Genomic DNA, 12,200 nt, shown 5'->3' on the forward strand with positions numbered 1-12,200 from the left:
CCATCGTATTGCCTCTGCTCCTTTGTCAAAGATCAGTTGACTATATTATGTCTCTCAGAAATCTCTATTCTGTTCCATTGATCTGTTGGTCTGTCCTTTCACCAATACCACACCGTCTTGATTACTATAGCTTCATCATAAATCTTGAAGTCAGGTTGGTCAGTCCTCCAACTTTGTTCTTCTCCTTTAATATTATGTTGGCTATTCTAGGTTTTTTGACTCTCCGTATAAACTTTGGGATCAGTTTGTTAACAGCCATAAAATAAATTGCTGGGATTTTGATTGGGAGTGCACTGAATCTGTAGGTCAAGTTGGGAAGAACTGACATCCTGACAATATTGAGTCTTCCTATCAATGAACATGGATATTTCTCCATTTATTTAGTTCTTTTTTGAGTTCATTTATCAGAGTTTTGTAGTTTTTCTTATATAGATCTTGTACATATCTTCTTAGATTTATATGTAAGTTTTTCATTTTGGGGGGCTAACGTGTCATTCTTTTTAAAAACAGCTTTATTGAGATATACTTCATATGCCATACGATTCACTCATTTAAAGTATACCATTCAGCGGTTTTTCGTATATTCAAAGATGTATACAACCATCACCACAGTCAATTTTAGAATTTTCATCGCCTCAAAAAGTAACCCTGAACCCTTCCATGATCCATCCTGATTCTTGAAAGTTATTTTTGAGGATATGGAATACTAGACTAGAAATTATTGTTCCTGGGCACATTGAAAATATTATTTACTTGATTTCTAGCTCCCACTGTCAGCGTCACTCTTTCGAATGTAATCTGTCTCTTGTAATTGGCAAGAAGGGAGGGTTCCCTCTCAGGCCCCGTGATGTTGGGTAGACACTGGGCTTGATTTCCTGTCTCCCGCCGCAGCTTCGAAAATCAGGTAAAGCCAGAGGTGGTAGGACACCAACATATCAGCAATTTCACCATTCTGCTTACTTCTCAGGGATCCCTTCCCTTCTCACTTAGATTTTGGCCTGACAATTCTTTATTCTCTTGCCAGCATTTTATTATGTTTTAAAATATTTTATCTGCCATTCTACATTGTTTTCATTGAGAGAATCTGTGTGGTTACAAAGCCTGCTGTATTATTAGAAACAGCATGCAAATCATTTTTCATGAATCTGAATTAACAGGCTCAAATAAATAAAGCGATTTATGCAAGTAAATTTTTAAATTTCTGCTGACAGTTTTCTTCGTGGGAAATGATCCCAGAATGATATGACCATGTATGTATTCGCATATTTAGGGGCTTTAGAATACGCATCCAGAAATTCAGGGGTGTCTTTTATCGCCCATATAAGTGGATACATCGACCTCATGCAGGAGAAGTGCAACTTCCGTAATGAAAATCTGCCATTTTTTTCTCAAATACTTAATAACTGAATTACAGTTACAGCATAATTCAGTCACACTTGCCAGCCTTTTTGAAATCTTCCAAACGTTATTATTTCACACCCTACAAAAAGAGTGCCCAAGATGTGACACAGGCAAAAGCCAGGCAAAGAACAGCACCGTCACCATTATGAGTAGTAAAAAGAAATTATGTGTGTGCGATAGAGTTTCGTCCTGCCTGCCCGGAAGGTTCTGACCAGTTCTTACCACTGTGCCACCTGCAGGGCCAACTGCACGGACAGGCCCATGAGGTCCCCCTGCTGGCAGCCAAACCGCCAGCGGGCCAAGCAGGACGTAAGCAGATCTGGCAGGGGAGTGAGAAAATCTGTGCACAAGTCAGCATTAAATACGCATTAAATACAAATGTGATACGGGCATTGTTTTCTCGGTTCTTTTTTCAAAAAGAAAGATAAAAACTCTAATTTTTAGGTTCAAAATTGGACACTTAACTCTATCTGCAACATAGGCCTTTCCTTAACAAGGCAGCTCCTGGCCAGTGTCTTCTCGACCACCCCTGCCCCTGCCAGCAACTCTTTGTGTTGCTGTACATTCAACCTGCAGTTAAAAAGAAACATAAACATACAGGTGATTCAAGTGGGTCTTTTCACTGTTAGAAAATAACTATTTTGATGCTATTAGACTATATTTTTTAACTTTGAAACAAAATCAAGTGATTTTGTTCTCAACATTTGCCTCGATATGGATGTTAATGGTGCATCGCAACGAATTCCTGTACATTCGCTCGCCCTGAAAACTTACTGATCCTAGTTTGTGTTTCTGTGTAGTGGATACATTTCCAGATGTTCTCCCATCTTCTTTCTTACCATCAGGTTGACTGTGAAGTGCAGCGGTCGCTCAAAAACTAGCTGGAAGATCCGGGTCTTGAACCGAATCTCCTAATGTCTCCAGTCTAATTTATCTACTCTAAAAACTCTGCTCCTGAGCCGGGATCATATGAACATTTAAAATAAACAAAAAGCTCTTATGGTATTATTATCTGATTTAGAGATTCTTTCTAACAATGTACAAATAACTAAAAATTCTCAAACTTCCGAGCGAGAAAGCCCTGCCTTTGGAGGAAAAGACCTATCTGGTGGAAATAAGAGAAGTAGAAACGTATTCTTCGTGTCAGGAAATGATCCTGCTCACTCATTTTATGGGATAAAATATACCGCGTGAACTAATGAGGCCATGGGAAGGAGTCGTTCTTGATCTGAAGTGGCTTCTTCAAAACACCGAAGGCCGTTTTGCCGCTCGAGGCCCAGCACTCTGGAGCATGTGACTGCTAGCACTGTCCCCATGAAAAGAAAATTTATCACCCCCAAACAAGTGGAACACCTTGTCAAACGGTTTTGTTATTATATAGTTTGCTCCGATTTTTCCTGGCAGCGTTTCCGTTTCTGAATCTGGGAGTCAGCTCTGATGCTGCCAGACCCCAGCAGGTCTCCATTCAGCAGGTCCTGTTGAATCAGCTTATGTCATTTTTTTTTTACATCAGATCCTTCTTCTTTGTTGTCATTACCGCCATCCTGCCCAAATCTCTCTGCCCCAAGGTCTCTTTTCCAATTTTCTTTGTTTCTTATTCTGATAAAATACTCTCCGCTCCGTTCAGAAGAGCCTATAAGCAGAAGTCCCAAGTTCCTAGCTTCCCCCATGTCCCTGCACAGCTCAGCCTCAGACACGTCTCCTCCCCAGCCCCTCCTCTGCCGACCAGGCCAGTGTGCTCACCGGCCCTTTGTACTCAGCCCCGTACCACTGCCAGAGGAATCTGTCCCTTCCTGCGCCCCAGTGCTTGTCCCAGGAGCCCATTGCATCTTTCGTTCTGAACCAGCTCAAGCTCTGTCACTCCCAAGAAACCTCGCTCATCACTGCTCTCCTCCCTGCTTCTGTCGTGGTCCGGCCGCTCTCACATCTGCCTCACATCTGCCACTAGACTGCATGCTACCCAAGGGCACGGGCTCACCTGGGACGTCTGAGTCCCTTACAGCACTGGGCACAGAACCCGGCATGTCGTAGGCGCACCTTCCCCTCACCTTCTCGCTCGAACTCCCGTCTTCGTCTCCATGGTCCTCGGGCCCCTGATGTCTTCTCGGGCTCGGGCCACCAGGCTGACCTTGGGTGTCGACAGTCGCGTGGCTGAAGACTGATGCAGGCGCTGCTCTCTCAGCACTGTCGCAGGCGGGAACGTCGGCGACAGCCCCTGCCCTCCGTGGGGAGCTTCTCCAGCAGGAGCGAGCGTGCCAGCTGTCCTTGGGGTGCTGTTCCAGCAAGTAGTCATGATTCTTACTCCCTGTGTCAGCTGGGCGGCCTCCAGAGACAATCCAGGCACACGATCGGCACCCCCGCCGGGGCTGTGAGCCCGCTCTGTCGATATGTATGTGCAAGCGCCCCTCACGGGCAGTTCCTCCTCGTCCTCTCCTTGCTAAACTCCATGTCACGTTTCAATATCTTTAAGCAGCCAGAGCAGGGACCTGCCATGGCATAATTATGCACCACCTCCTCTGCCATCATAGAACCAAAGATTTTCTTTCCGTCTGCTAACCGACGTGACAGACTTCCACTTAGTGGAATGGTTATTAGTATAAAATTACTTTTCAGCCTTTAAATTTAATTATACCACATTTATCGCAATAAAATAAAATCTCAAATCCAGGTGTGCTTTTCAAGGAAAGTGTCCAGGGCAATTACCTGCTGATAATGGTGTCTTAAGCCTTTTGTCCAGGGACCTTAAAATCTTTTCCACGCAAGGAGATAATGATGTTCATTCTGTAAGGGGTGAGGTGAACCGACTGATCTCTTGACACACTCGGGAGATGAAGAGAAATCCGGGACCCAAGTGTCCCCTTTGATTCCCCCTCCCTTTTCTATTTTTTAAAAGAAGAACGGCCAGCCCCCTATTGATTTAAATACCTCCTTCTCGGGTACTGCTTTCCGTTTTAACAGCGTGAATGAGAAGTTTGCATATCACATTTCATGGACAGAAGAGTTAGGTTCGGGGAGAGGGAAGGTTTGCAGACGTGTGCTCACTCGCCAGAGGACACATGTGTCCCTCCTGGTAAATCCTCGTCTGTTACACGGTAGAGCGTAACGGCGGCTGCCGTGAGTTCCTAAGTGAAAGCCGGTTCGAAGAGCGCTTGGGCCACGGCGAGCCCTGCCTAAGTCGTGACTCTCAGGATCGTGTCGCTGACGCCGCGGGCCGGCACCTGTGGTCGCCGCAGCAGCAGCGATGGAGCGCGCCCTCGCTCGTGCTAACGGTGCGGATGTGCTTCCCTCCTCCCCACTCAGCCCAGCCTCCCCCGTCCCCGTCCCCGGGAGCCCGTCGAAGCCCCGTTTCCCTCCTCCAGGAAACCTGCGCTGGTCCAGCCAACCATCGCTGGCCTCTCTGTCTTCATAACTCCTGTGTCATTTTCTTCGTTCAATTAAACAAACTCGAATTGAGCATTACCATGTAGGTAGGACTCGTTTGGACACTAAATCGTGCTCTATTTTGTAATGTTTTTAAACTGTGATATGAATGTTTGTCGTGTGTCTAGTGGAATTATCGGGCCTTGAGGAGAAAGTTCATATGTACGCGTATAGCGTCGTGTGTCCACAAGCCCCGGGAATGATGCTGCATCCACGGCAGGAGCTCGGTAGCAGGCGTGGGGGACAGGAGAGGCCAAACCGTACACGCGTTACTGAAATGAATCTAATATAATAAATTCTTGTTGAATCAAATCGAAATAATATCAGGTCTGAAATCTAGCCCTAATTTTTCATTCTTTCACCCCCTGCGACATCCTACTCTATTCCATTATGTGTGAAAAAGGTCTCATATGTATCAAGTCCCTCCTACGTGCATGACAGCACGGCGAACACAGACGAGGTGTCTGAACAAAAAGCTCTATGATCGAGTGAGATGACAAGGGCCGATGAGAAAGGTGGACCGTGAGGAGCTCTGTAGCTGAGACAGACGGGGCTTTGCAGTTAGCGGGGTGCGGGGGATCTGGATGGGGAACCGGTGGAGCTTCCAGTCGTTTACTTAACGATATGTATGCAGAGCCCACCTCCTGTTCCAAGGCTGCCCGGGCCCGGGGCTTCATGGGAGAGCTGGGAGGATGGGACTAGCACCCGACCTCAACCTCTTCTGCCCCCACGTGTAAATGCAGAGGCCCTAACTCCTGTCTCTCTTCTCCAGCGTTCATTGGCGAGGCAATCCGGTCCAGTCCAGGCTTTTTCTCCCCTAATGCGCAGCCATCCTGGGGAGCAGGAGACAGATAACGAGCCCACGCCCCCCAGGACGGCCAAGCTCGCGTCGTCACAGCCGGTGTCTGCCCCACGTCCACGGTCTCCTGCTGAAACGCGGACTGCGACGCTGAGAGCTACTGACACTGTTTGTCATCTGGTTTCTTCCAGGATCTTTTTCCCAGGAAGCCACCCCGTCAGAGGTGTGCAGGTAATGAAAGTTGGCAAGTTGCAGTTGCATCAAGGCATGTTTCCCCAGGCGATGAAGAACCTGAGACTGGTGAGTGCGCGCATGCGCCGCTCGTGTCGCTGCCCTCGGCCTTTTCTGCCTGTCGCTGGGACTCCTTTTTGTGATTGTTGGCAGCTCTACACACGTGTGTCTCATGCACACTCACACACACACACGTGTGCACGCGCACACGTGCCCATAAATATTTAACAGCCAGCTCCGAAAAAAATAACCCATGTGTGATAGTTACCAATTTCCGCACCATGGTTGATTTTAAACTACCGGTATAAAATCAACCAGCTTACAAAAACCCTGAAGATTTCATCATCAGCTCCCACCAACCGGTGCGAGCTGGGCTCAGAAGCGCAGCGGACAGGTCCCCCTTCCCCCTGCCACCCCCACCCCCCGCCCCCCGGGCCTCACCGGACTCTGCTGGGCCTTTAAGGCTCAGCTCAGATGTCATTTTCTTCTTGTTCTCCTGCAACTCTCTATTCACTCCGCCCGCAGAGCGCTTATCCCCCGGCAGGCGGACCGTCTGACGCCCTTCCCCAGGACACTGTGGGGTTGGTGGTTATCTTTGTAACCAGCTCGGCGCCATGCAAGGTCCCTAGGACTTAGGAAGTATCGGTTGTTGGAGGGAGGACGAGGGAGGAAGGGCGGTGCCAGCAGTAAGTGCTGAGAGACGGAGTGGGCGAGCTGGATCCGTGTTGGAATACATCGTTAAAGAGTGACATTTATTGGTCACCCTCTCAATGAGTCTCCTCTGCCCTTAGGAGCCCGGGGCTCTCTGCCGTGCTGGCTTTCCCATCCTGGCAGAGCTCCCCCTCACACAAACCATGGCTTCCAAAAGGAGAGCCCAGCGCTCACCTGGTCCAGGCTCCAGCTTCTGTGCAGAGACCTGCTGCGGTGGTCTCAGAGGCAGCACCTGGCACTGTGGCCAGGTCTTCTGGGCCACGATGTCCTTGTCTGCAGAGGAGGTACCGTGGAGAGGTCCAGAATCTCGGAAGGCAGGCCAGGGGTCCCATACGTGGGCGGCTATGCATACTGAGATGAGAAAAATGACAGATGCCTAAGAGATTCTCAAAAATGAGATGCTCTAATGCTAATTTCTGTTGACTGCTGGCCATGTTGCCTTTTCCCGATCTCTCATTGAAATCAGCCCACGGGCAACATGAAGGACACTAGGATTCCCGGCGACAGACAACTTTTCTGTTCTTTTCACATTGTCTGACATCTTTACCTAGACTGATGGAAGGACACCTAGCTGTATATTCCAATATCAAGGAAAACTGTCCTTTCTCATTGGGCAAATAGCTGTCAGCCAGTCAAATCAGTTAGACAGATGATCCTTATTGAGAGTCTTCTGTGTTTCGACAGAAAAATAATATGGAGGAAATCTCCCAAGTATATGATGTCACTTGAGAGTAGGTGTTTTATAAGTGATCAAATAAATCCTTTATGTTTATATGGGACTGGAAAGTATATTACTGCTCATCATGGTCTGATCTGGTCCTTGTGACGGCCGTATGAGGTCAGTAGGCCAAGCGTTTTCATTTCCATTTGACAATTAAAGAAGTTAAGGGCTTGAGAACATTCAAGAGCTTGTCTAAAGTCAACTAAAGTAGAACCAAGTCTAGTTTGTTCCACTTAATTCAACATTTGTTGATTAAATAAGTTAATCCGAATAAGATCCAGTTTTGTCCTTATAGTTTAATGAGAGAGACAGACATGTGAACAAGACATTAAATCCAGGCTGGAATCCAAGGCCCTGTTTTTCTCTGGACTGGCCCAGTTAAATAGATGAGGCTCTCTAGGAAGACTCAGCATGAGCTCCTGATGCCAACTCAGAGGAGAATGTGGGAGAGAAATCAGAGGAGATGTAGATCTCTTCTGTTCTTCATGTGAAGCTTAATTATTACAATTGCAGCAGGACTCTTGAAGGAGACATGTAATACCCTCAGCTGCAGAGACAAGCCTGAAGGAACCCAAACAGCCACCTGCATATGCATCATAAGATAATACGGGCTGGGTAGATGGTGCTAGCCATCCCCAGCCCTTCTCATGACTCTCATTGATTGTCCTTTTACACCCATCCTGCCCAGTTCCGTTCTGTCTTCCTTGCATCCTTCTTGTGAAGCTGTCTCACTTCTTCCAGAAGCTTCCCTTGGTAATCGTTTTTAGCATCTTCTGCTCTTAGAACCAAAGATAAGCCCCAGGACGGGCCCCGATAGCTACCCAATGAAAGATCTTGGAGCAGCATCAGAGAGTCTGCCATGAGGACTGGGACTAAGTCATTGCCTCGCTGTGAACTTCGTTTCTGGCTCCGGAAAAGTCACTATCCCTTGCTGGGTTGTGATTGTCAACAAGAATGCTAACGTGTATCCTCTGCCGTGTCTAGTGGTACAAAGAGCCCTCTGATTTAGAGTCCTAGAGTCCATAAGGTTCAGGTTCCAGTCCCACCATTTATGAGTTTTGTGCCTTGAGGTAATTCTTTCAGTCCCTGCAAATATAATTTTCTTATTTTTAAAATGAGGATAATGCCTACTTCATGGAACTATTTTGAGAAGTAAATGAGGTCGTGTGTGAGAGTGTTTTGCCAAGTCCCAAGCTTTTTGAGACTCTAAAGGAACCCTTATTCTGATCATTCTTCAGCTACCTGGTCCCTTAGGCACTGTGTTTGTAGTCTGAGGTTGTATGGTAGTCCCCGCTTTGAACAACTACGTTAGGTAACCACTCCCTCGCAAAACACGGGTGTGTTCAGTTTCTCCAAGATGAGTGGGAATTCTTCAAGGGACCCCGACTTCTGTACCTTTTGTCGCTCCCGGTGTCACCTAACATAGATACACTCACCCATGTGAACGTGATAGAACACAGAAAGTTCTATCAAATCCATACTTGAACGAATGGGTTTTTTAAATGAATAGAGGACTTTAAAAAACGTCACCTCCCCCCATTTCTTTTCAGTAGTGTATAGTTAATAGACCAGTCATCTCAGGACCTTTGGCGACTGGCCATTCGCTAGCAGAGGGGTGGCCTGAACACATCCATCTCTTTATAAGCTCACCTGTAAGTCTAGGAGCAGATCCGTTTTGTCCTGCAGAAAGCCTTTCGTCCTGAGCCGTCTCGGAACTCAGGTAACCCAGAGAGCGAAAAGCCTTTTGAAACTAATGTTCTCTTTAGACTGGCACCCCTAGATATTCTTTCTTGTCTTAGAAACCCTGGAAATAATGGGATAAAATAGCTCGAATTAAGGTTTCAAAGGCCGAGTGTGGAACAGAAAAGCTTCAGAATCAGAAATTTGTTATAGATTCAATTAGGCCCCAGCCTCCTCCAGGAAAGGAATCCACTTAGCCCCGCTCTGATTTGGTTTGGGCTTCCATCTTCCCCGGGCTCAGCTGAAATGCTTGTGATTGCCGCCACAGGACCGTCCTGGGGTCCTTTCACAGAAAGCCCTCCTGCTTTCTCCTGTCTCTAATCTACTTTCATTTCTTTCCCTTTATTTCTTGGAAGAATTTTGTTAGCCACTCATTTGACTTCTTGAACCTCAAGGGCAACTGTCCTCACAGGGCTGCCTTGTCCGTGAGCCCATTTCTTCTCTATGAGCTCTGCAAGCCTCTGGCTCCCTTACCCTGGGCCAGATGAGCGGCTCTGTTAGTGCTGCTTTATTAGCTAAAGTCAGGATGGAAAAAGTTGGACTTCTTTCCCTTCGATGACCATTTTTTATTTAGATGTAAATTTCCTACATTATGTTGTAATGTCTTCTTCCCTTCTCATCGCATTTTGTTGAAGCATTTTACATTTTGAAGATCTTTTTATCTTTTCTGGGCCTGAACAGGGAGTGCAGGCCACGAGCCCCAGTTACTCCTCTCCTTCCTGCACACAGGGGAAGCTCAAAACACAACCACGCTGGTCTCTTGTCTCCTCCGGCCTGCACCCTGATTTCCATTCCCACAATGGCTGGTTTGGAGCATGCAGTTCTGTTGTTCCTATTTCTTAATCGGCTACAGTGATTCTTAACCCCTTTGGTCATGTTCTTATTTAGGATTCTGATGATAACCACTGACTCACCAAAGAAAAATGTACAAACGCACAACATTTTGTATATTTGATGGGAAAGGGGCTTTGGGGGCCACTGAAGCTTCTCCATAGACTCTTCAATGCCCATAACCTCAAGGTCAAAAAGCTCTTCTCTCGTTGCGTAACATCATCCCCTAGTACGGGGCAGATGGGAGGGAGAGAGGGAGGGCAAGAGGGCGTGCAGAAGCGAGAGGCCATAGTCGTCAATAATGCCTTCAAGGAGTCGTTTGGAAGTCCCTAGCTCTATACTTATGAATGTCTCCAAATAGAGAATGTTAATTTCAAGAGTATGTTTCAAAACTAAAAAGAGAGACATAAGAGAATGGTCAATAAAATGAAACCATAGTGATTAAGTCATGTTAGAAGAAATGAGCGGAAATTTACCTCCCAGTAAGGGTAGTTACCAGCAGTAACAAGGAGCCAAGAGGGGAACTGGGACTTCAACCTCCACCTGGCAGGAACAAGGTGTCAGCCCTCCATTCTCCTGCTGGAATGTTGGAGGAGGCGATCAGACCGCAAGTTTAAAAAATTCAGAATCTCATCAGAACACTCATACCATAAGCCAGGAAGATCTCAATTTTAATGGGAAAAGAAAAGACAGTATATGCCAACTCCAAGATAACAGAGATGTTAGAATTATCTGACAAAGATTTTAAAGCAGCATGTTCATGAAATGCTTCGATGAGCAATTACAAATACCCTCAAAACAAATGCAAAAATAGAGTCTTAGCAAAGAAATGGAAGACATAAAGAAGAATCAAATAGAAATTTAAGAACTAATAAATACAATTACCAAAATAAATAAAAGTTTAACTACAGAGGACAGAGGACAGAGGAATGATTAAGGAACTTAAAGATAGAACAATAGAAGCTACCTAATCTGAAAAAAAAAAAAAAAAAAAAACAGAGAGAAAAATGACTTTAAAAAAAAGGCAAAATTGAACAGGGCCTCCGGGACCAATGGGACCGATAACAAAATACGTAATATTGGAGTCTCAGAAGGAGAAAGAAGATAGGGTAGAAAAAAGACTTGAAGAAATAATGGTGGAGGCATCCGAATTGGAAAGGATGAAGTAAAATTATTTCTGTTCACAGATGATGTGACCTTAGATATAGAAACCCCTAAAGATTCCACACTAAACAACAACAACAATAACAACAGCAACAACAGCACACTTAAAACTCATAAACAAATCCAGCAAAGTAGCAGGATATAAAATCAACATGCAAAAATCAGTTGTGTTTCTATACACTGAGTGAACAATCCAAAAGGCAAATTAAGGGAGCCGTTCCATTTACAATAGCATCTAACAGAATAAACTACTTAGGAATTAACTTAACCAAGGGATGAAAGACTTTTACACTGAAAACTATAATACATTGATGATAAAAATTAAAGAAGACATAAATAGAATAACATTCACGTTCATGATTAGAAGACTTAATATTGTTAAGCTGTCAATACTACCCAAAGCAATCTACAAATTGAGTAGAGTCTCTTTTAAAATCCCAATGCTTTTTTTTTTTTTCCCAGAAATAGAAAATTCATTCTAGAATTTATGTAAAACCTCAAGGGGTCCCAGTAGCCAAAACAATCTTGAAAAAGAAAAAAAAGAGTTAGAGGACTCACACTTCCGGATTTCAAAATTTACTACACACTTACAGTAATCAAAACAGTGCGGTAGAAACATAGAGAAGGCTACACAGACCAATGAAATAGAATAGGGAGCCCAGAAATAAACCTCACGTATATGGTCAAATAATTCTTGACAAAGTTACGAAGGCCACTCAGTGGGGAAGTGACAGTCTCGTCCACCAATGGTGAAGGGAAAACTGCATATCCACATGCAAAAAAATGAAGTTGGACCTTTACATAACACCATATTAAAAAGTAACTCAATATCAAAGACCTAAATATGAGCTAAAGCTGTAAAATTCTTAGAAGAAAACATAGAGGAAAACTTCATGACATTGGATTTGGCAGTTTCTTGGCTATGACACTAAGGTACAGGCAACAATAATAAAAAATAGATAAATTGGACGTCATTAAAATTAAAAACTCTTGTGCATCAATGGACTCTATCAACAGTAAAAAGCCAACCTACAGAATGGGTCAAAATATTTGTAGATCACATGTCTGATAAGGGATTAATATCCAGAATAGAGAGAGAACTTCTAAAATTCAACAATATAAAACAACTCAATTCAAAAATGGGCAAAGGACTTGAATAAACATTTCTCCAATATACAAATG

At 44.9% G+C, this 12,200-nt stretch overlaps 1 protein-coding gene across 2 annotated transcripts in view; it reads left to right on the forward strand.

Moving 5' to 3' along the window:
- The window catches only part of LOC105298693 (histone-lysine N-methyltransferase SMYD3), a 94,035-nt gene that overhangs the window by 74,032 nt on the left and 7,803 nt on the right, over positions 1-12,200 (forward strand). For both annotated transcript variants that reach the window (XM_023536578.1, XM_011370062.2), the window contains one exon: positions 5,812-5,920. In XM_023536578.1, coding sequence (XP_023392346.1) covers positions 5,812-5,920 — 109 coding nt within the window. The remainder of the gene's footprint in view (positions 1-5,811; positions 5,921-12,200) is intronic.

This window comes from Pteropus vampyrus, unplaced genomic scaffold (assembly GCF_000151845.1).
Source record: "Pteropus vampyrus isolate Shadow unplaced genomic scaffold, Pvam_2.0 Scaffold159, whole genome shotgun sequence".
NCBI lineage: Eukaryota > Metazoa > Chordata > Mammalia > Chiroptera > Pteropodidae > Pteropus > Pteropus vampyrus.